Genomic DNA, 25,842 nt, shown 5'->3' on the forward strand with positions numbered 1-25,842 from the left:
AGCCAAAAAAAAACAGGAGCAATGCTGGAGGCAATTTACAACACACACTCATTTTGGTAGCATAATTATTAATGTAGAATTCATAAAGAAGTTATGGGTAAAGTTCCACTTTAAAGCATCGCCTTGTCTTGGTGGCACCTGCTTTTTGTCTCAATAATACTGGCTTGTTTACTTCATAGCACTGACAAGTTTTGCAGTCACAAATATAAAATGTCTAATACAGAGTACACCCCACACCTGACTTTTTCTTACACTTGGTACGTTATTAATGTAACCTAATTGAGACTCTGGTAATGATATTAAAGCTGCTTGGGAACACTTGCAATTAGCAATGCAGCAGTACTCGAGTTGTAAAAATCACTATGACAAGTGTTATCACACAGCTGTTTCTCTCCTTCTCAGTCTGTGTATCCAACTCCCACATAGTGCATTATATAAGCGAGATCAGAAAGTAAGCATGTGGGAGTAGTGCATAAATTAACAGCATACTTGTGCTAATCCAAAACCCTCAGTCCTCGCTATCCTCATAAACAAAGATCCTTGCTATCCTCTGCTGATTTATAAGGATAGCAAGGACTGAACATTCTAAATTAGCACAAGTATGCTGTCAGTCTTGCAGTGCAGGGTGTGAATTAGTACAAATATGCTGTCATCGTTGCAATTTAAGTGGTTGACCTGGAGCTGATTTTTCTCAACAAAACTGGAACATTTATGATAACACAATCATTCATCTAAATCCTGAGATATCCAAGATAGTTTGAAGATTTAGTGTTAGACAACTATACATCAATCTCTATGGGGCTATGTCCACCGTGCAGCCACACAGGGGAATGTAGCTGTATGTGATCTACTCTTCTGCCAAAGTCAATTGGAGTTTATTTGAAATAAATATACAACTTTTTTTCACTAACTTTTTAGCTCTCAACTATAACAGAATTCAGAATACAGAACTGAAAATTAATTGTCGCTGTTTACTACATAAGGCAGGCAGCATGGTAGCTAAGCTGTTCGTCCTGTGTTCATTTTCCACCAAGGGTAGTATCTACCAGGGACATGCAATGTTTTCCTGTGATTTCAAGGGTTTACTTTGAGTGATTCAGTACCTAATTTGAGTCTGCCTAAATTCTCCCTAGTGTGCACTTCCTATGCGGAAAAGAGAAACTTGCTTGGCAATCTACTTTCATGTCTGTATCTTAACAAGACTACCAAATGGAGGGTCAAAGCATTATCGAAACTGTAACAATGAGTTGATATTACCTTGATGGTAGTAGATGGACTGCATATGGAGCATTTAAAGAAAATTCAAATGAGAATGGCATGTCCCTGTAACTATTGCATTAGACAGGGTACAAAATAAGTCACAAACATGTTTAGTTAAAAAAAAAAATCTGTGCTAATTTGTTAATAAACTCATAAAAACAGATATGAGTGTACTGGAGTTAGACTGAAAGATGTGTTTTGATTTCTTTTTCTGCAATTTGTGTATCATGCCTGCTATTTGTATTACATAAATAAGCCTTATTTTTTAAGGTGTATTACCTTTGATAGCCAGGTATCTATACCTTAAAGCCCAGTTTCCACCAAAACGTTTTTTATTCCCCATTTATACCCCGTACACACGGTCGGACATTGATCGGACATTCCGACAACAAAATCCTAGGATTTTTTCCGACGGATGTTGGCTCAAACTTGTCTTGCATACACACGGTCACACAAAGTTGTCGGAAAATCCGATCATTCTAAACGCGGTGACGTAAAACACGTACGTCGGGACTATAAACGGGGCAGTGGCCAATAGCTTTCATCTCTTTATTTATTCTGAGCATGCGTGGCACTTTGTCCGCTGGATTTGTACACACGATCGGAATTTCCGACAACGGATTTTGTTGTCGGAAATTTTATAGCCTGCTCTCAAACTTTGTGTGTCGGAAAATCCGATGGAAAATGTGTGATGGAGCCTACACACGGTCGGAATTTCCGACAACAAGGTCCTATCACACATTTTCCGTCGGAAAATCCAACCGTGTGTACGGGGCATTAGAAGAATCACTCTTTCTTGCTGTCCAGGAGTTGATGGGAAGTCTTTACAATGGAGGTACGGACAATAAATATATTAATAACACAGGTGCTAACCTTTTTTTTTTTTTTTTTTTTTTCATTCTACCTAGAAGAAACAAACGAAAGTTTCAACTGGATTTGCGATTTTAATTGTGTAAGACAGGGCCCTACAAAGCTCCAGACCCTTGCTAAGCTCCTTCTTAAAGGCTATCCCAAGACTAATGTCCTTTAGCATAATTATAACTGAAGAATACTACATACATAGAGAAGCATATATTTTATACACGTTTACTTCATTTACAAGTATTTGCCAAATTCTACTTGAATATTTATGCAGTGTTCTTTGTGCTGTTGGGGCCTTTAGCAGTTGCAGACTGCAGTTCATGTTATGTTTTCTGCTTCACTTCCCAATCCTTAATATATATTTAATGTTGGGTAAATACATATTAAACGTTTAAATGCAGCAAAACATATCGTTGTCGCGCGTTATTCCTTTTTTTTTTTATTTAATTTTGTTTTTGCAGTTATACAAGTTATACCTGTAAGTGATATTTTTTGAAGTAAATAAAATACTAGGTGAAAATCATTGAAAATCAGCCTATTAGCTAGTGATGCCAAAGACCGAAAAGACTAAGAGGTCCCTGACCTTTTACTTCTTTCGAGCTTGCAAACATTACCTTCTGGGTTGAATCTTTCAATACAGAATGCTCTCTAGTGCAAGGTGTAGTGTTAATCAATGACTCTGCATTAGTACGAGCTTTTAACAGCACACTGATTAATACTATTTCTTGGAAAAGAGGGTGAAAATGTATATGATCGACTGATATGCACAAGTATATAAAATTTGTCATTATTTCTTCAAAAACAAAAATGAATTTTGCTTCTAGGCAAGGGTAGTTACATGGATAGACATATGAATTATGTATAGTTTTGTAAAAAACCTGAAAACATGTCTGTGCCTTACTATGCAAAAAGAGTTTTTCTATATTTAATAGTAGGCAAACTTATCTCCGCCCTTCTGATGCTTTCAGAAATAGTATTAGCAGATATGTAACAGCTGGAAGATTTAACAGAGCATTAAGAAAACATGAGTGAATCTTGAACTGAAGTGCTGCACTGTAGCCCCAGGACCAGCTGTTGACAGATGCTGTAGTAACCCAAAACAGCTAACAATACGCGTACTACTGAGTCCACATGCATTATTTCGTTTTCATAAGGGAGCAGAACTGTAGTCCCCCAAAAATTTGTTGGACTTGTTTAATTGGAATAAACTTGTATCTGGACTGGATTAGCACGGTGTGGGACTTCGATTCTAGCTTCACTTATTCCTATCACAAGTCAAGGTAATCGTGGAAAACTAATAGTGTGTAGAAACTGCCAGCCCAGTACTCAGATACCCTGTACCATTAATTCATAATACTGGATGATAGTCATTTAATATTAATACAGAAAACTTCAGCATTCCAGCCCCATCAATCCACTTTTGTAAACATTAAGAAAGCACATGTATCATTTTACATTGGTTGTAAATAATAATGTACCCTTGGTGATAGCTCTACATTAAGCTTACAGTACGAGGTGTGTCTAAAAAAGTTTGGGGAATGGTATCAGAAAACAAACAAAACAGAAGATACAAACAAATTACCTTTCTTGGCCTTCAAATGAATCGCCATCCTTCACAACACACTTTTGGCAACATTCATAAAGCTTCTGGAAACTGTCAGCAAAGATCTATTTAGGAATCAATTGCAGAACCGCTGTCGCACGTTCTTGGATTGCCGCCACGTCTGCAAAACGTGCTCCTTTCATGATGCTCTTCAGAATTTTGTGGTCATGGGGAAGACTGTGAATGCCATTCCATTGATTCTAGATTGAACTGGTAGCACCAGGTCTCATCCCCTGTGATGATGGTTCACAGAAAGGATGGATCCTGGTCACAAGTGGTAATGAAATCTCCAGAGGTTGCCATCCATTTTTTTTTCGGTTCATCTGTCAGCTTGTGCAACACAAACCAGGAACGAATATTCTTCTTACCCAAATCTTTGCGGACCGTGTCCTTGCTACTGGCGAATTTCTCTGCCATAAATTGTAGTCAGTCGCCGATCTCCAGCCAGCATATGTCGCAGTCGCTCAATCACATCTGGGGTTCTGTTTGTCGATGGCTCATCCTCAGTCATTTCCTTCCCATCGCAAATGCGTTTGAACCAGTTGTAAACACATTTTCTGCTCATGGATTCCGTCCCGTACACTTGCACCAACATTTCATGCATTGGGCCATTTCCCCCAGTCTGTAGCAGAACTTGATGTTCACTCGTTGCTTCATTGCACTGTGACCCCACCTCTCACACTGGCTGCCTGCAGTAGGCTTACTCTGATGGTCACGTGGCCCATGTTGCCATTCACATATTGGACCATTCACGAAACTTTTTAGACACACCTTGTATATGGATTAATCAGACATAGTAGTAGCTTTTCACTTCTACAAAAAATGCTTTTGCAAATACTATTCTATATAGCTATTATTTGTACATATATTTGAATTAAATATAGATATTCATTTTATTTCCAAACACAGGTACTAATATTTGCATGACTACTTTTTTTCTTAAAGCACACCTGTGCTCATGCAAGACAAAGTAATATAGGAAGGAAAAAGTATGTACAGCTGGGAAGGTGGGCATTAACTGCTTCCGAACCGTCCACTGCACATTTACTGCGGCAGGGCGGGCCGGATGTGTGAAACAATGCACCTGTACATTGTTTCCTCTTCGGGTCTGGGGCATGTGTGTGCCGCTGGCCAATCAGCAGGCATGTGCGCGATGGCCACTGGGACCCACCGATCATTCACTGGAGAGACAGAAGGGCGGCCTGCCTATGTAAATAAGGTAGACCGCCGTTTCTGTCAAAGAGTAAGAGAGAAATCTTGTGTTCCTGCTATTCAGGAACACGGATCTCTCTTCCTCCAGTTAAACCATCCCCCGCACAGTTAGAAATCACTCCCTAGGAGCACACTTAACCATTTGAGCGCCTCTGATGTTAACCACTTCCCTGCCAGTATCATTTTTACAGTGACAGTGCATTTTGTTAGCACTGATCACTGTATTTGTGTCACTGGTCCCCAAAAAGTGTCACTCGGTGTACAATTTGTCCACTGCAATGTAGCAATCCGGCTAAAAATCGCTGATCGCTGCCATTACTAGTAAAAATAAAAATGCCATAAAAATATCCCATAGTTTGTAGACGCGATAACTTTTGCACAAACCAATCAATATACGCTTATTGGGATTTTTTTTTTATCAAAAATATGTAGCAGAATACATATTGGCCTAAATTGATGAAGAAATTTAGATTTTTTTTTTTACAGTTTTTATTGGATGTGTTTTATAGCAGAACGTAAAACTCTTTTTTTTTTTCAAAACTATCAGTCTTTTTTAGTTGATAAAAAATAAAAACCGCAGAGGTGATCAAATACCACCAAAAGAAAGCTCTATTTATGGGAAAAAAGGACATAAATTTTGTTTGGGTACAGCGTTGCATGACTGCGCAAGTGTCAGTTAAAGCAATGCAATGCCATATCGTAAAAAATGGCCTGGTCATGAAGGGGGTGAAACCTTCCAGGGCTAAAGTGGCTCAAGTGAACCGATTACATTCCCCTATATGGACAAATCACAGTTGTGTTTTCAGTTACTCTTTCCTAAGGGAAACTTGGGCTCGCATTGCTGACCTTTTTCTGAAAACATCTGCCTATTTTGCTGACCCTCTATCCTAAGTCATTTGTAAATAGGTGATCTGGAATACGTATCCATGTTTGGAAAGCCAGAGAAAAGTTATTCTCTTCACACTTGTGCTTGGTTAGTAATCAAAGTACTGAAGCCAGAGGCTTAGAATGACAGCCAGGCATCTAGCATTTGCAGAATGAGAAATTGAAAATGGTAGCTTCCTTTTTTTTTTCATTTGGTCCGTGGTCTAACAGCGCATATATTTAATGAATAAATACCATCAAAGTATTTTTTTAGCAGTCAACTCTTGACCAACACACTGATTTCAACTTGCTGCAAATCAGACATATACAGTATCAACAAATATTCGCTGTTTTATGAGTCATTAGGCTTGGTTAAAAATTCACTGCCACCTACAATCTAGCAGTCCCCTTTACCTGAATTCTACAAGCAAGACATCACTATGTTTTTAAGTAGAAAGAGGACACTTGAAATGGGTTTTGTTGCATTATATATTAAGACAGCAGATGGCTCTCTTGAGTTTTCTTTGAAATATAGCCGGATGTGTTAGCACTGTAAACCTTTATTACAAATGCAAAGCTGAAAAATACTCCTCTGTTTAATTATAAACAATTCGTGTCTCAGTAGAAGGGTTGAGTTTAAGCTGGATTTTAAGCCCACAACTGAAAAAGCTTATTTTAATTGTCAACTGTTGGCTTTTAACATATAAATGAATATAAAGATTCTTCTTGCAGTAACATGTGATATTACCCTTTATTGTAAGGTATTTATATTTACATTACTCTAATCTATTGCAATAAGGAGTATCAGTGTAATTGGGAAAAACACAGTGAGCTGTCCATGGTGCTTATCTAGACTTTCTATACTGTAGATCGGTCAGATGTTAACTGAGGCACAAAATAATAAACACAATAGTTTTGTCAGAGAAACTACATGGAACATGTATTATAGTGTGTTATTGTTATTTGTTTTATATGCCTTTTATGTATATTTATATTTATTTTTTGTATTTTTAATGCATTTGTGTGCTTTAGGCCTTGTTGTAAGTGTCTTCAGACAATTTATTCGTGATGACAATTTACACATCTGTTAGACTACTGGTAAGTGTTAGTACACAACCTGTTGCAATGGTCTACTTACTGTTTTTATGTGTTCTTTTGTTTTCTTGAATGATACCAGTTCAGTTCATGATTGCATAATAAACAGTGAGAGTGATAATGTTGTAACAGATGTGGACACTGCCAGTAGTACTGATAGATGGGGGTATAGACAAGCTACAACAGTTTAATATGATTAATTTACTGACTAATTTATTAAAGCAGTCATTTGGCTGAGCTTTACTGTAAATGTGTTCATTATGTGTTGTTACTTGATACTTTGTGGGTTTTCACAAATCACTGTTATACTATATCATCCAAACTATCCATCTAGTAATGAGTTTATTTAGCAAAGTCAATTAACTTATTCCAGCCAATAGTATGCCCCTTTTATAGGCATCAACTATATTTTAATAAAGAGGAACTGATTTGCTAAAACTGGAGAGTGCAAAATCTGGTGCAGCTCTGCATAGAAACCAATCAGCATCCAGTTTATTTTATTAAAGCTTAATTGAACAAGCTGAAGTTAGCAGCAGATTGTCTACCATGCACAGTTGCATTAACTTTTGCACTCTTCAGTCTTAGTAAATCAGCCTCACAATCTGTCTATTTTTTAAGCCGGAAGCACATTCAACAAGGATATGATTTGAGTTTAATGATCTGACTTACTAAAGCCTCTTTTTTTTTAACTTAAAAATAACAAACATTATACTTATCTCCTCTGTGGAGTGGTTTTGCACAGGGCAGCCCAGATCCTCCTCTTCTTGTGCTTCTGGCGCCCCCCTCCTGACTAGTGCCCCCACACCAATCAGACACGGAGCTGTGGCCGGTCCCGCCCCCTTTCTCTCTTCATTGGCTGACTGACTTTGATTAACAGCAGCAGGAACCAATAGCGTCATGCTGCTGTCTCAGCCAATGAGTAGGGGACTCCCAGGGAACCGAGACACTCCTGCAACAACCCTGGATCTAGATGCTGCACACAGAAGGCCTTTTATCTTAATGCATAGAATGCATTAAGATAAAAAACCTTCTGCCTTTACAACTCCTTTAACGTGTATGTTACCCCAACATTTCCTATTCTGAATCCTGCTATGTGTCTGTTGTACCATGTACATGTATGAAAACATATCCTATTCTCTTTGTAGTGTTTCCTTTTAAGTGAAATTCATGGTGATCCTGCCAGTTCCCTTGCATTCCTATTTTCATACAGACCACGCTAGGCATGGAAACAAATCCATCTCAGTGTGGCCAGGTTGCTTCTTTGCATTCTACTTGGGAGCATAGCCTGCCTGTCCTCCCATTAACAGAAGTTTGCTAACACGTCCCCTGAACAGTACTTCACTGGGAAGATCACAGTACTGTTATCTTTCTCTCTCTCTGCCTCTTGCTGACACACTCCCTGCAGTGTCCACCCCCACCTCTCTAAGCCAAGAGGTCATGTGATTACTGAATGGGTTGTTTTACAAGGCGAGGCTTACAAATACTCTAAAATGACAGTTGTTATGGGTTGTTTCAGTTTAGTAACTAATAGTATTGCCCTTTGCACTATTATGAAGGGGAGTGGCTTATAATAGTGTGGTAGTTGATGGGTAAACAACATGCAATATTAGGCACAGGGGCGGATCCAGGGGGGGGCAAAGTGGCAATTGCCCCCCCCCCTGAGAATGCAGGTGACAGAGCGGGCGGCTTCCCTGGCGGCTCTGCGGATGGCTCCACAGGTGACAGAGCGAGCGGGCGGCTTCCCTGGCGGCTCTGCGGATGGCTCCACAGGTGACAGAGCGGGCGGCTTCCCGTGTTAGAGAGCGGGCGGCTCCACAGGCTGTCAGGCGGCTCGGTACCTGAGAGAGCAGGTGAACAGCTGGGCGGCTCGTGGGTGAGCAGACAGCTGGCCAATGAGGAAGCTGTGGGCGGGGGAGCAGAGAGATGACATCTCTCACTGCCCGGCGCCCGCCCTGAATCCCTGCAGTACAGTTCCGCCCTCACTGTGCAGGCAGCTGCGGGAAGCAGAGAGATGACATAATCTCTCTGCTGCCTGACTGATAATCTGCTGCCTGACACAGGAAAGTGACACAGCAAGTGACAATCCGCAACATGTGTTAGGCGACGTGGCAAGTGACAATCCATGACGTAGCAAGTGACAATCCGTAACCGCTGGCAGGTGACGTGGCAAGTGATGATCTGCATCTGGTGACAGGTGACATGGCAAGTGACAATCCTCAACGTGTGGCAGGTGACGTGGCAAGTGACAATCCACAACGTGTGGCAGGTGACAATCCGCAATGTGTGGCAGGTGACTTGGCAAGTCACAATCTGCATCTGGTGACAGGCGACGTGGCAATCCACATCTGGTGACAGGTGACGTGGCAAGTGACAATCCACATCTGGTGACAGACAACATGGCAAGTGGCAATCCACATCTGGTGACAGGTGACGTGGCAAGTGACAATCTGCATCTGGTGACAGGCGACGTGGCAAGTGGCAATCCACATCTGGTGACAGGTGACGTGGCAAGTGACAATCCTCAACGTGTGGCAGGTGATGTGGCAAGTGACAATCTGCATCTGGTGGCAGGCGACGTGGCAAGTGACACGCTCAGGGCTCCCACTGATTCTGCATTATGGTGAGTTGAACTATTTTATTTTTTATAACAATGTAATAATAGAAATAATGCGCTTCAATCATCCCGACACCATATCAACCATGGTGCCGGGATGATTGAAGCGCCAACACCAGCAGTTTCCCCGACAAATTCTCCCCAAAAAAACATATTTTTGTTTTTTGCCCCTCCCGAGACTAGGCTCTGGATCCGCCCCTGATTAGGCATAATATATCAGTAGAACTGAGTACAGTAAGTCCTCCAGCATCCTGGAAATTTGTTGCATCCTGGACACATGTGAAATCTTTTCAAACCCAGCTTTACACTAACAATCACTATGCATATATATTTTGTTGTGGAATAGAAAAGGAAATATTAAAGGGGTTGTAAAGGTTTGTTTTTTTTTTTTTTTTTTAAATAACAAACCTGTTATACTTACCTCCTCTGTGCAAGGGTTTTGCATAGAGTGGCGCCGATCCTCTTCTGGGGTCCCCCAGCAGCGCTCCTGGTTCTTCCCCCCATCAAGTGCCCCCTCGGAGACCTGCATTCCAAGGGGACACTTGTGCGTGCGCGCTCCCGAGTCCTTCTGTTCCATCCATTGACACAAACAGCAGGACTTGGCCCCGCATCCGGCTCCCGTGTCACTAGATTTGATTGACAGCAGCTTGAGCCAATTGCTGCACTGCTATCAATCTGTCCAATGAGGACCCAAGACAGCGGCTGAACCACTGCGCTCGTCTACGTCGATGGAACGTTCGGGTTCAGGTAAGTAAAAGGGGGACTCTGGGGGGCTGCTGCACTACAGAAGGTTTTTCATCTTAATGCATAGAATGCATTAAGGTGAAAAACCTTGAGGGTTTATAATCTCTTTAAATCAAAGAGCAAGAAATCGCACCACTGCTGGAATTTAGCTTCTTTAAAGTGGAACTTCACTTAAAAAGAAAGTTCCGCTCTTTCTCCCCTTCCCTCCCTCCCTCCTCTGCCAATAATGAAAACCCTTTTTTGGGGAGCAGGTACCTAGTTTTGACAGGGCCAGGTGATCCCAGTGGATGTCTGCACCCCTTCCTCCCTGCCCACAACCTCCTGGGACATGTCACAAGTTTCAGGAGGCTGTGGAGCTATTCACAGAGCACTGCACAGCTTGCGCATGTGCAGTGGAGAGCTGGCTCTGAAGCCTCAGGTGGTTACACCTGGTTTCACAGTCAACATGATGGCGTTGGCATGGGTTAGGGCAGTGCTTGATCCCTAAACTGGTAAGAGTCTCTTTGTTAAAAGTCGGCAGCTACAATACTTTTGATTTTTTTTTTAAAGTGACTGGAGATTCTCTTTAATATTTGTTGGAGAAACGCATATCATGGACATTTGATCCTGCTCATGTAAAATTATTCAGATGATGATCTCAGTGCATATCAATATAATTGTAATAAAAATGAAATGAAGAGTAATATCTCACCACTACTGGCAGTTAGCATTGTTCATAAAAAGGTTCATTGAATAATTCCTCACTGAAAGACAAGTATACCTATGTATGATAACAAAGAGCACATACACACAGCTCCATACAGGTGATATTGCATAAAGGGTGTAACCAGAGATGTTATTAAATACACCATGATATCCTAATAAGGTATATGTTATGGTACCTGCAACCTGTAGCTCTTTAATACTATACAAGAGAATAAAACAGATCAATTTACAGATTTGAACTTTTTTTTTTTTTTCGCTTTCCGATTAAATTAAAAAATCTGCTGTTTATTATTCTCTAGAGGTGTAACTTCCTTACATTTGAAAGATTCAGTGCTACCGGGAAGAATTCAAAGGCCACAAAGCATGCACACCACAGTTGTTTTGTTATTCTTTTTCTTCACAACACTACATTTTACTCGTATTCATCTCCCAGTCTTTATCACATCATTGTTTGGAATTTGTATGCATCCAAGAAGGCTTTTCATCTACAGACCTCTCCTCTCTGCTTCCTATTCTGCAGCCGCTCTGTGTCATTCACACATTTATCACAGTGGAACATGTATATAGGACAAACTGGGGAGAGCAGTCAGGCATCTGAAATTGCACACAGATTGATGAGGAGCTCTTAAGGCTGAAATTATTGGTGAAGGTAATTTTTCACATTTATGGCACGCTATCAAAACCTTGTGTTCCCCCTGCGTGTGATGGTGTAAGACAGAGGTGTCTAGGGATGACACTCCTGCGTATTTGATCTGCTAAACTTGCTGGCTTTGCTCCTGCTGTTGCTGTCAGATGCTTCACATCCTGTTGTCCTCCATTCAAAGCGATCATCTCTTGTCTGTTACTATACATTAGTTTATTGCTGGTGGGATCATCGCACGGTGAATGCCTAATGCTCTGCTCCTGATGCCTCGACACTTAATTTCTGGTGTTTTCTTGTGTATATACCTTTCACCTTCCTCCATTGTCACTACAGAAAGTCAATATATTCTAAGCACCGGGAGGGATGCTTATGGAACTTAACAGTGACAAGGAGTAGCTTTGTGCCTGCTTCCAGCAATTCTGGACACTTGTTTCCCGAAGGAAGAAAAAAAAGAATGGGAATACAAGAGACAGTTTGGCTTCTGCTGGAATAAGCTCTCGCCGTTCTCTGCAAGCAGTAAAAGCAATACAGGCAGAAGATTGCTGTTAAGCATGCTTAATTTCTAGTGAGAAAAGCATTACAATCAGGAACACCAACTGAGCAAGAGGCTTGGATCTGTTATAAACTAGCAATTTCTCAAGAAAATTGCACAAAGCTGTGTTTTTTTTTGTAAGAAATGGGAGGAGAGAAGAGGAGGGGGATGATTTGATTAGAGAACGTGCAGGAAAGAAGATTGCCTCCTGATGCTGTTTCACATGCAGTGCTTCTTGGTGCTTGAAATCACAGAGGATCAAGGAGCATGGACTTGCAGAGATGCAAGAGAGCATCAGTTCAAGGCTACTGAATCGGATGTTTTAGCTTTTGTTTACCTGGTGCCTGTGACCATGCCAATGCCAGAGAAAAGCCAGCCTCCCCATTCTTTTCCTCCTCCTACTCCTTCCTCCTCTGTTTAACCATCTTCTTCATGATTTTTCAGCTCATTCGCAAAAGAGAAGCAGGCATTGTCTGGTGTGTGGGTGGCAATGAGGAGCCAAGCTAAGCCCCCTATCTGAGCTTTGCCCTGCCACCAAGCATAGATGCCAGTTTCTTCAGTGGAAGAGGTGAGAGAAAGCTGCTAAAGAAGTTCTGGTTGGAGCATACCAACACTTTAGCTTTGTTTCTTTCTTTTACCTATATGTATGTATAAATAGATATATACTTACATATACTGCATGGGTATCTCACATGTATACAGCTCCTGATAAAGGAGAGCTCTGTTAGTTGTCACAGTCCATTTTTCTCATCATCCACTTCACCACTGGTTGTCTAAAGTGATCCAGCACAGGGAGGAGAGGGATGCTCGGCTCTCGCCAGAGGGGCTGAGCCCCCTGGTTTGCTTCTCTGTGTCCTCAACAGACTGTGTTTATCTGGCTTTCTCAAGCCTGGTGGGGTGTCCCACCACAACTTTCTGCCAGCCCCTCCCTCTCTGAGGTTCCTAACCCGGTAAGGGGGTGCGGGAGGTGGCATGGCAGCAGCTATCGCAAGTGGACTGATCCGTCAAAAGCGCCAGGCAAGGGAGCAACACTTGGACCGACCTTCGGCCAGCAAGAGGCGCAGCAGTCCCAGCAAAAACCGAGGCCTGTGTAATGGCAATCTGGTGGATATCTTCTCCAAAGTGCGAATCTTTGGCCTCAGGAAACGAAGGCTCAGGAGGCAAGGTCGGTTGATCTGTGTCTGTGGGCTGTATTTATAATTACCTCTTTGTTTTTTTTTCCCCTGTGTCTATGTGCCCTATGGAAGTTTCTGTCCACCATTCTCTGCATCTGTGTTTTGTCGTTTGGTCCTGTTGATGCCGTTGATGCCATTGATGTCCAAATTTTTCCTTTGACTGAACTGATAAGTTACATGTAATCAGTGTTCAAGCATCGGGAATTCTCTCGCCTTAATACAGAACACACATTATCCCTCTGCTGTGAAGAGGATGTGTACCGCAGGCACCTCTAGCAACAGGGTTAATGCAAGTGCTTTTAATGTTCCTTGAATGTTATCTTCCAATTTCAGCATTTACTCACACAGTGTATGTATTTAAATGAAATAGAAGGTAGCGAGTCAATAGGGCAAACAATTGAAATGATAACAATGAATGTTTGAATAAATCATATCATTAATAATAATGTGATCTGTATGCTCAGGACTTCTTGAGTACTGCTACAATTTGCAGCAATATCTCAGCTCTTTGCATTCTCTTTAATAGACTGTAGGCCCATCTACTGTAAGATTTGCTTAAAAAAACCCAGTTTATAAAAAATAAATAATTAAAGTGGAATGGTAAGCAATATGTTCCATTTTGAATTTTGAACATTAAAAAAAATGAATTGGATCAGAAGCTGCAAGTAGTGTTAATTTTTATTATTTTTTTTTCATTGTAGAAGATTCCAACGAGAGCCTTTAGTGCAGCTAAACTATATACATACAATTTGATGACAATGCTTTGGTTCTAAAAAAAATAATTTTTAGCAGTACTCTTATTGTTTTAATGGTACATCTTCCTGGACTCAAACTCAGAGTAGCACTCTACAGTAAATTCTTACACATATCTTTGCAGACAGTTTTCATTTTTGTAAAGAGACAGTAAACGACCTAAAAACTTTAATAAAACATTCTGCTGATAAATGCATACACTTGAGAAGTACTTGAAATAGGCAGCATATTACTTGATACTTGGCACTTGATTAAAAGTTGCTGGTTTAAAAGGGGTACATTATAAGGTAGAAACACTGCTCTATAAAGTAAATGTTATTTGTTTTTTTTTTTTGTATCCACCATGCACTTAGTATATATATATTGCCTTCAGAAAAGTCCAATAGTTGTAACAGATCTGCAGTATTTACATGTAAGGCGAGATTGGACGGTCAGTGCATTCATTACAGAATCGCTTAACCTTTAGTGGCAACACGCCAACAGCACAGGTTGCTAATTATGTATTCATTTCATGTTAGTAATGGTACACAGTTTTGAAGCACTTGTAGGAGGACTATTAACTATTACTGTTGCATACTACTGAATGCTGAAACTGGTGGATTGTGTAGCACATATCTTTTGGCAGTGTTATGCTAGACCTTGGAATAAGGCTCATTCTTCATGTGGGGCATCTTATACTAATAGTATGACACCAGGCAATAGGATGGATCTATATATTTTTTTTAAGTCGCTAGGAAGCTGATCTAAAATTCATCATGGCTAATAATACATTCATATATTATGCATCCAATGTGAACAGCTAGGTCTGCTGTGGGCAGGATGACAACTCAGTTCCATTATAAAAAGATCAGATTGAAAAAGAAGTATTTGTTTCCCAAATCCTTGTATTAAATGTGTATACATGGTATGGTAATTGGTATGACATATAGACTACAGTATGTCATCTTTATATTTCATAATACAAACCGAACTGTTTTATAGACAATAATTAGCCTATAAAACCGTTAATTTATTCAAGGAGAACATCCAACTGAATGTAACCATTTAAAAGCCATTTTAGTTCACATAAATCATACCAACGAGCAGAGAACATTCACCAGATTTAAAGCAACAAAAGTCAATGTTAATCTGGGACTACTGTATAGCTCGGCTTTAAAGGAAAAATGCTATACTCCAGTTGCTATGTAGATTTTTTCTTTAAAATTGTTGTCTTGTTCATATATACAAAACTATTGTTTTATAATTTTAATAATGAACAGGAACATTTCTTAAGGTGCACACTATTCAATTGTGATGTACAAATCTTTTTTAGTTTTAAGATATATTTTTTTTTATATGCGTTTTAAATTTAATTTTTTTTTTTTAAATCTCCTGCATATATAATTTTTAGTATTTTAAACATTTCACAAAAAAAAAGTTTTCAGCATTTTTATAGTTACGTTTTTCTTTTGTTTTATGTTGCTACGCTACACTGAGAACATCACTGCTTGGCAGGTATTTTAATCTTTCTGTAGTTAGTATGCAGACGTTGTTATGCATTTTCAGTGGAAATCACAGCAGACCAATGGGTGTGAGATCTGATGCTGTGAAGATAGGTTGGATGTCCACTTATATGTGCTGAGAATAGTTTAGTTTAGGAGTAAAAAAAAAAAAAAAAAAATGGCTATTCGTAGCACATCTCAAGGTGATGCTTGAATCTTATCGCTCACTTCCACAAAGCAGCATACAAGCAGTGTTTGCATAAATGAAAATTAGCCATCAATAACCTGTATTGCTGTGAGCAGTAGGGAGAGTGAATATGAATGCAGTTTCTTGTCATGTGTTTACTTTTAAGATTCTCTCCAGCTAATAAGCCTAAACAAAGCAAAGAGCTTTTTTACTGACTCTGTGTTCATTTGATCACGCTAAGTAAATATTCATGTCTGGCATGCAGAATTTCAATAATGTGCTCTGTCAATGTTGAAAACTTTTACAACAGGTATATTATTAAGTAATACTACACAAAAATTTGTGTGATAAAAACACACACACTGTATGTGTATGTGTATATGTGTAAATATACACACACACACACACACACACACACACACACACACACACACACACACACACACACACACACACACAGAGTATGTATATATTGTGTGGGTATATAGTATAATATAGCTTATTTAAAGTTTTAAAGGTTGTCACTTACAAAGAATAAAACTTTATTCACTGTATGCTGTCACACTAGAATAGCATTGTACATTTGAATCATATTCATTGTATAGGCCAGCAAACTTCTATCTAGCCACATATCTCTTTTTTCTTTTTTTTTCTAAGCTGGAGCTTAGGACTGGTGAATAGATGAGATACTTCTCTAATGAAAAGCAATGTGTCACAATCAGCAGAATCTAGTGAGCTTTGCACAACAATGTGCTTATTTAACAACAGTGTAATAGCTATTATCAACAGTCATTGAGCTGGAAGGCCATTAATAATCAATAATTGCATGTGCTCTCTGGGAAATGGCTCTTTAGTATGAGTTCAGCATGGAAGTCCCTGCACAGTACAGCTTTCTACAATAATTTTTTATTCTAAAAAACACAAATTGCTAGCATCTCAGGAATGCATTGGTTGAAAATTACTCTGAAATTAAAATATATTGGATCTCATTTATGAAGCAGACAGAATAAAGAATTGTTTACACAGTTTTGTGTTTCCTATAGCTACCAGTCAGATTCTTCTTTTATTTTTTATGTACTGCACTAGGTAAATGAAAGGAAAATGGACTGACTGTTCTAGGCAACACAAACATTTCTTTTTTTTACTACATAAAGCCCAATATAGTCATATTCCCACCATTATCTACAATGGAAAATACTAATGCAATCTCAACAAATATTTTTTACAAAGTTTTCTATATTAGATGATAGCTGGCATGTATTTATGGTGGTGGATGTTGCTAACATCTACTATTGATCATAAAGCTATATATGTGATTTTGGTTCACGTAGCCCCTTTGAGAACTTGCTGATAAAATACTGTATGTAGAGGTGCACAAGTCTTAACCTCACCCAATTAACATGGCATATACACAAAGTGGGCAAACTCTTTATAATTCAACAAATATTTAGAAGCCAAGGGTCAACAATCAGTTATTTGCAAGAAAATTCCTAAGAACATGATTTGATGTTTAAAAGAAAGACGTTTCACTCTGCCAAATTAAAAAAAGTATTTCTTTATTAAATACACCCCGATGAACAAAGATAAGCAGCATGCATGTCTGTATGTCAGAAAAAAAAAATCCTAAGTGCAAATTACTTTAAAATTTGGTGTTTCTAAACTGTTCAACATTTGTAAAGAAATAGAAAATATATGCTAAAAAAAAAAAAAAAAAATGTTTTGTAGCCTTTCCATTTGTGTTCATTCAGGACTGGTTCATACCACACCGCACCCATTACTGTGTGAATAAAACATGTGCTGGTATGCAGTGTGGACATGTGCTGCCATGCACTACAATCTGTAGTTAAAATGCATTGCAGTACTCACTTTTTCCCTTTTTTTTTTTTTTTTTTTTTTTTTTTTTTAATTTCTTCATTGTTCTATGTGCTTAAATTAAGCATGTTGCAAAACATTACAGCACATTGAAACATATCACACAATAAATGCACATAGCCTTGTTCTTGTGTTGGGACTGCATTTGACAATGTTGCCTTTAAATGCAGCTGGTGTGAACAAGCCCTTAATTGACTCATAAACATCAGCTGCATGTTATGCAATGATTGTAGTTATGACTGGTCAAGACCGTTTGGGAGTGTGAACCAAAAAGTTATCCTTAGAGGACCAATGTCCGCAGAGAATTTCCCATGTTGGAATATGTAGAGCCAACAGCTGGAAAACAGTTCTCAATTGTAAATCGGGGCCACCATTAACAGTTATTGGACATTGATAGGGTTCCATTAGGTATATGAATGTGGACTTGATTAACAAAATATTGCTGGCCTGGTTTCTAATCATGAAATACTGTTTATTATTATTTTCTAGAGGTAATTTAAGACATTTGGTACCTATAAACATGATTCAAGATAATTCAACATGTGTGCAAGCAAGCAGCCTTGTGCATGAGATTTATAAACAGAAAAATGGTACCCCTAAATACACTTTTAAGGCATTCGTATCTATACAAAAAGTATTCAAGAGTGGTTAAAGTATTACAAAATATTTAACAAAACATGGTAAAACCATGATAGATTAAGACAATAAATGGTTGGAATGTGTACAAATCTGTATATAGAGACACCAATATTACAGCACACTATTAACTGTAATACTCCACCCAACGCGTTTCAGTTAAATTTTTTCCTCAGGTGTGTTCTCCAGGAAACATACATGTGCATCTATAACGTTATAAGGGTATGCAATATCAATAAGCTTTATTTCCAAGAGTACATCTATTATTGTGAGAAATATAATTTTTGTATATATTAGATGCACTTACATGTGCTAAAGTGGTGTCACAGATGTAAACATTCCATAATTTAAAAACAAAGTGAGTTGCGTCTCATAAAACGATTTTAATAACCCCGTAAAGGTAATCTTCTCTGTGTTGGAAATGAATCGAGAAGCCAGAGATGACGGGCCTCCCCTCCCCCAGAAGGAATCCCCCAGGAAGGGGCAGCCAAGAGCACTGAGGCCAAACAGGTTGGAAAGACGGCCTAAATGCAAAAAATAAATGTAGAAATTAAGTGTATATGCCCCATTAATTAGAACTAAGATATAAATGGTACCATGAAATTACTACCCGAATAGTGTGTTGATCCAAAATAGGGGCGCTAGTGTTCATAAAAGTCATATAGGTTTCCAATATCTGTACAATAGGCAGAGATTGACTTAAGTGGACATCTACACTGATATAGCAATTAGTTATAATATAAAACATCCCTATAGTAATTGATGTGTATAGACAGACTTTCTGTGGCTACTAAAGCTTTAGTTTAGGAGTTTAAATTGAATCATTACCTTAAGAGGGATTGTGAGAGCACACAGCGTCCTGACATCCAGCTACTATGGAGCGGATGCCATGACTGTGCTGCTGTGTGCTTTATAGCTAGTTGTTAGGTAATTGGCACAGCTGACTGTGGCTCCCTAATTTCCTCCTGAGGCACACGCGCACCGTCCCAACCACGCATGCGTGACGTCAGCGCGGCGGAACTGCGAGCTGCTTGCGTAGCCCACGACACACAATGCCTTACCAGCGGACTGCACATGTCCGCCGGAGTAGCAAGATTGAGGACAGCCGACCAAAAGGCCTCTGTGCTCCAAATATCTGCTATGGGTTGAGAGGCCCAGGCTATAATGCCCAGGCCAGGCTCTTGTCTGCCCCTTCCTGTGGGATTCCTTCTGGGGAAGGGGGGGTCCATCATCTCTGGCTTCTCGATTAATTTCCAACACAGAGGAGATTACCTCTATGGGGTTACTAAAATCGTTTTATGAGACATAACTTTCTCTTTGTTTTTAAATTATGGAATGTTTTCATCTGTGACACCACTTTAGCACATGTAAGTGCATCTAATATATATAAAAAAACAATATTTCCAAAAGTACATATATTATTGTGAGAAATAATGTTTATTGATATTGCATATCTCTCATAACATTATAGATGCACATATGTTTCCTGGAGAACACCCCTGAGGAAAGAATTTAACTGAAACGCATCGGGTGAAGGATTACATTTGATCATGTGCTGTAATATTGGTGTCTCTATATACAGATTTGTACACATTCCAACCATTTTTTGTCTTAATCTTATTTTTAACATGTTTTGTTAAATAAATATTTTGTAATAATTTAACCACTCTTGAATACTTTTTGTATAGCTACTAATGCCTTAAAAGTCATTTTTCTATTTATAATACTTTTGAAAGTGGCATTATATTTGTGAGAACACAACTGCTGACCTTCCCATTTTGCTTGTGCATGAGATTTGGACTAAGGGACTCTAATCAGTTGATTTATTTAGTGGAATAGTGTGTCAAAAGTTTCAAAAGCAGATATCCGCTTTTTAGCATTTTTAATATAGTAATGAAAGATGATTTGGCTGCAGTGATGCACTGCTGGTTTTGGTGAAACTGAGCCCTGGGCAGAAAAAAGTACTTGGTGCTTTGGGAATCCTTTGTCCTGTAGTAAATGTTTCCAAAGCTTATATAAATAATGTAAAGAATGTAACAAATGAAAAATAGATAATATCTGAGAAGGATAGCAGAAAAAAGCATCAGGAGATAGTGTTCAGGGGAACATGAGATATTGGTCAAGAGTTTTTCTGCCTTATTCTAATTCTGACTTTAGTGCTTTGTTACTGCACACTACACTCTGTAGAAAGAGGTGGTGTTCACTTAAAAAAAATACATTTAATAGAGTTTAAATGAATGGTTTATGCATATGTAGACATATTATTTAACATTCATTTATAGTATTGTTGTAAGATGGCTTATAAAAAACATTTTTCTGTAAACTGCAGTACTTTATTTTGATAGAAGATGGAGCTGCTATTGGTAATGTTTCTCAGACAACAATAGTTGTAAAGTAAGAGAAATCTTAACAATAGGAAACATTTGTTAAATTATCCATTTATGTATTAAGGTAATTTTGTGCAATTTGGAGTAACTTTCTAGTACAGTCTTGCCTACTAGTTGTAAGTCCAGTTTTTTGTAAGCTTACATTGGACATCTTGAATGAGCTGTAGGCAAGGTAAGCGCAATTTCATTTTAATTGCAGTATATACAGTATGTGGCAAATCCTCCAGTAAATAAATTTGCCACTCTCTGTGGATCACACACTAAACCACTAACATTTATATTCCTAGTAGCCTGTTGTTTGTACCTCCCTGTCTCATCCCAGATACAGAACTCAAGGCCTGGTATTTAGTTAAATGTCCCCTGGAATGGCCACTCTTGCCCTATATTGGAAATTGGCCCCTGATAGGAAGTTAAATGAAATTGGGCAATAACCGAAGTAGCTGCTAACAAGTAACTTCCACTTCTTTTCTGACCTTTGTTACCAAGTCAGTACAGGAAAGGAGCATGGGCTCTGTGTGATTAAGAGAAACCTCTCACACTGTCTGTTCAGATCAAATGAGCTCTTGCTGGAGGATGTAGTAGGAAGGGAGCCAGCAAAATAGTATGGAAGTCTTTCTTTGTAGCAACTACCTCTCATATCCTCTAATCTTGCCCTGCCCTGGGGAAACTGACTGTTTTCATGAATCAGTTCATTATATCGGGCCATGTTCTTTTTTCTTTTTTTTTTTTTTCCATGTGAACTCTGGTGAAAGAAGGTTACAGAAAACGAAGCATTTTTTTTTTTTTGTTGCTGTTTTTTATTTTTTTTTTAAGTACCATGCTCTGAAGGGCCCAACATACCCAAAGCATGCATCTAATTCATTAACTAAGCATATCTGTGAAGTCTATGTCTTTTGTAAACGTACTACAATATGATTTTTTTGTCAGATGAACAGAATGCACATTTGGTATTATACACATAGATCCATAATTATCATGCTTCAAAGCTGGCGTGGAACAGCTTGTACTAGCATTGTTTCCAAGTATTTTGCACCATTGCCACTGATGCGCTATGCAGATTGGTTCCTTTGTAGTAGCAGAGTTCAGAAATAATTCTAAGCCTTGCACATTTGTGATGTTGTCAGCCTATATTGCTCATTGCAGACAACACCTTCACAAACCCTATAGACAACCTAACAGCTAATCAGGGCAATGTTCAAATGAGGAAATATCTTATTTTAGCACAGCAGATAGCATGCAATGATAAGAATTTTGAATACTGAATATCTTGTAAGAGAAAATAAATACGATATGTGTACTGTAACAGGTGTTTTTATCCTAAAATGCAATAATAATAAAAAAAAAAAAAGGATTGAAATAATGTATACAACCATGCATGGCATAATCTTATTGTTGTAATCTAGACATATACTTTATAATCTGTACAATTTCCTTTAGATTTGTCTATGTGTTATTGGATTCCATCTGAGCAACATGTTCAATTTGTACCTAACCAGGCAGACACTTGTATTAAATAGCACAGAAGATTGTACATTTATATTGTAATATGTATGGTCATCTTAAATACTACCAGTGTCTATGTAATGCATAGTAGGCTCCAGCCACTCTCCAATATTTATTAGACTTGGCCTATCTGCCCACAGTCTTATTTTTCAATTTAGTCTAGCTTGTAGCCTAAGATAGGCCAGCACACAGCATACAATTATCAACAAACTGGTGGAAAAATTAAGTGCAATCGCCTGGATCACATGAGTTCTGTCTTTAGTTCTTCTTAGACCCCTTTCACACTGGGGTGCTTTTCAGGTGTTTTTAGCGCTAAAAATAGCACATGTAAAGCGCCTGAAAAGTGCCTCTCAAGCCACCCCAGTGTGAAAGCCCAAGAGCTCTCACACTGGGGTGGTGCGGTTGCAGAACAGGAAAAAAAGTCCTGCAAGCAGCATTTTTGGGGCAGTGGGGGAATGGTGTATACACCGCACCTCCACCACCCCTGTCCATTGAAATGAATGGGCAGTGCTGCCGAAGCCATTCAATGTATTTATTTTCTGTATCCTCCACCTGCCACAGATGAATAGTTTATATTAGAGGAACACAGAGGACAGAAAGCTGCAGTTTTTTATTGTAATTGGGCATATTCATTCAATGACACCCAAAGCTTGATCAGGGATAAGTTATGTATTGTTTGTGGCAACCAAACAGGTGTTGGCTTTATTTTAACCCACTTAGAAAGTTTGAGTTGATTCTTTAGGTTGTGTTACATTGACTAAAAGGATACATCATGGCTTCTTATTTGTATTTTTGATTCTTTTTTTCTTTTTCTTTGTTTAGTCTAGCTGTAGATGGGCATATTTTCACAAGAATGGTGCATAGAAGGACATCTGCCTGTTCTCAAACTCATAGCTGTACTACTAGGACCATCAGTGGTGGTCCTGACATTTAATTCCTTTTTCTCTGCAAAGAAGGGGAAGAAAAGAGATATTCTTCAACGTTAGGAAATCTTTGCATATAAAATAATGAGCACCTCCTAAATTTAGAGACTGCATCTACTAGAGAATTAGAGATACTACCTATATAAGTTTGGCTAGTCCAACCATGTTTTAAATATTATTATTATTATTATTCTATAAGATTTGTATAGAAACAACAAAGTGCCCAGTGCTTTACAAAATAATAAACCATCAACTTGGAAATCTCTTACTGCTTTTTTTTGTTTTAGAAACATTCTGTGAGATCAGAAGGATGACAAAGCCACAATGGATTCCTCTATAACACCTTACCTTACAGTTTAAACTTTTCTTCATGGAAAGCTATTAAAGCACAGCAGATGATCTGTTTGGTCAGTCGTATCAGACCATAAATCTAACCAACCATAAATGCCATATAGATTATTCTTCTATAGAGTTGACCCCAGGGGGAATAATCTTTAATGGATAATCTTATAAGGAAAACTCCTATTAGTAATGTTGACATTTTATATTTTTAACTTGTACTCTTGTGAAAAATAAAAATCTGGATAATTCCTGTTGTTAGCCAATTGGAATTCCATATGGCATCTGTGAATACCTCACGTTTGAAAAGTAATTTTCCCAATCAGCAACTGTCAGTACACTAAATTGCTTTCAAACATCCATTTCCTATTTGCTGCCAATACAATGCAGAACTATTATACTCTTCCTAAAGCTTACATTGCCTGTAGAGTTTGTTACTGTGAAACTCATTGTATGCGAAGTAAAGTTCTGATAAAGTATAAAAAAAATAAATAGCTGTGAAAAAAGCTAGACAATTTATCTCTTCATAGGATTGCTTGTGGGCTACCTATGGGCATTATGTCAAGCTGTACTCCCAGGAGAGGCAAATAAGTAGACAGATTTCTGTTTGATGCACTGCTGCAAAGTGGGTATTATTTTGTATTATCACTTTTATACTTTTGTATCCATATTTTTTGTAGTAGACTTAATACAAGCTTGCAGGAGATGTGAATTCTAGCCTGTTAGGGCAAAAAACAAAACAAAACTCTGGAACTATAGCATAAAAAGCAGTTCTAGGAAGAAGTAAAAATATTTATTGAGCATCTAGGAGAATCTAAAGTCAAATAAAAAAATTAAAGTGTCCACCCAATCTACCTTATCTTGGCTCTCTGCAATCTACTGTAGCCACAAAACATGCACAGCTCTTCAGAGGGTTACTGGGAGTACATTTCCTGAAGTGTAAACTGCGTACCTTACTTTATCTATGTGCTTTTGGGACCTCCAATTCCATTCAAGCTGCCTAGATGGGTCTGAATTTGATTGGTGGCTGTGAGAAATATCTTCATAAAGTGTTTTTTTTTTTTTTTTGTATATCCGCCTTTATATGTGAGTGGCACCATTGTGCTTACTGTGGGAATGGCTCATCTAAATCAGGCCTTAATGAAGACTCCCTGTCCTTTGTAAGCTCTAAAATCTTGCTACAATATTAGATCATGTGACCTAGTGCTGTCTGAAACTTAAAACAACTGCTAACAGGAATATAGCTAAAATGAAGGCACTGAGATGCTTGAAAATATCTTCAGCAGTTTTCATTACCTCTTCTACATATATTCTGCTTGGGCAAAGCTCTGAAATGTCCTTTTACTGTAAGAGCTTGCTCGCACACCTCCCATATATTCCTAGTGGCCCATCACTAACACAGACTACCTCAAAGACCTATAGAAATGTGGCAGAGAGGTGAGGGTGGAGAAGCACCATCACTTTCTGAAAGTGGACAGGCATGCTTGATCAAAACTTACCTATTATGCAACATTTTGAATAATACATGCATACATTCCTACATATGCTAGTCCTGAAGCCTATTTGCTTTAATAAAGCAAACTATTACTGGGTAAATATGGTGGCTGCCATTGCTGTTATGTCTTTTGCAAATGCAAGCTGCCTGGCTGTTTTATTAATCAAATGTCATCAGTTGTTTCAGAGTTGTGAACTTGGTACAAGTACAGAGATTGGGAGTTTTAATTTTGCTCTCTGAGGGCTGATTTCATGCTAGTGAACTCAGAAAGTATTGAATCTAGAGATGGGCAAGTACGTTTTTCACAAAGAAGTTAGAAATGACTGCATTGATATCCTATAAGTATAGGATTCTTTAAAGTGGTATCCCTGATCCTGTATTGGGGAGTCTATATGTTTGTAGCTCTCATCACCACTACTTCCTAGTGATTCTAACAAGTTAGCTGTTAGCTTAATATATGAGTGCTATATCACATGCAAGGCAAAGAAAGAAGGCCACATATTTGCTTGCACATGATTGGATGATGGAAGCCAGCAGAGCTTCCCCTCATTTACTAATCTCATGGGAAAATGCCCTTGCAAGTGAGCAGCAGATTTGCCTTTAGTAAATCAACCCCATTGATTTCAGTGAAATAAAACTGTAAACTATTTTCAGTTTCTTAAATAAATACATTCAGAATATAAGATATTCTGCACATATGAGGTCAGACATGGGTATGTTTGTGATTTAGCAGCTTAGTAGTGTGCAGAAGATTTTAATTTGTACTTGCAAAACTATTGAAATGCGTGATCATTATTCGCTTGATCCAAGCAGTTTTGAAAGTTAAAACTGTGGTTCAATTATTTAGTGTTTATATGACTTGTTACCCTCCTGTGTATATGACAGTGACTTCATCATATTACTTGTCACTGCTGCCTAATGAGCATTATGTTTGAAGAGTGCAATTAAATAGCATTTT

The 25,842-nt window shown here is 38.5% G+C and overlaps 1 protein-coding gene across 5 annotated transcripts in view; it reads left to right on the top strand.

The window, feature by feature from the left end:
* The window catches only part of FGF14 (fibroblast growth factor 14), a 776,206-nt gene that overhangs the window by 457,646 nt on the left and 292,718 nt on the right, over positions 1–25,842 (top strand). Inside the window, exon 1 of one of the 5 annotated variants that reach the window (XM_073614433.1) lies at positions 11,587–11,607. The exons of 2 other annotated variants lie outside the window; for them this stretch is intronic. Coding sequence is in view for 1 of the 3 variants with exons in the window: in XM_073614430.1 (XP_073470531.1) it covers positions 13,106–13,298 (193 nt within the window). In the remaining 2 variants the exon portion in view is untranslated. 2 more of the 5 variants (XM_073614432.1, XM_073614430.1) reach the window with 2 other exon arrangements.

This window comes from Aquarana catesbeiana, linkage group LG02, assembly GCF_042186555.1.
Source record: "Aquarana catesbeiana isolate 2022-GZ linkage group LG02, ASM4218655v1, whole genome shotgun sequence".
Lineage (NCBI taxonomy): Eukaryota > Metazoa > Chordata > Amphibia > Anura > Ranidae > Aquarana > Aquarana catesbeiana.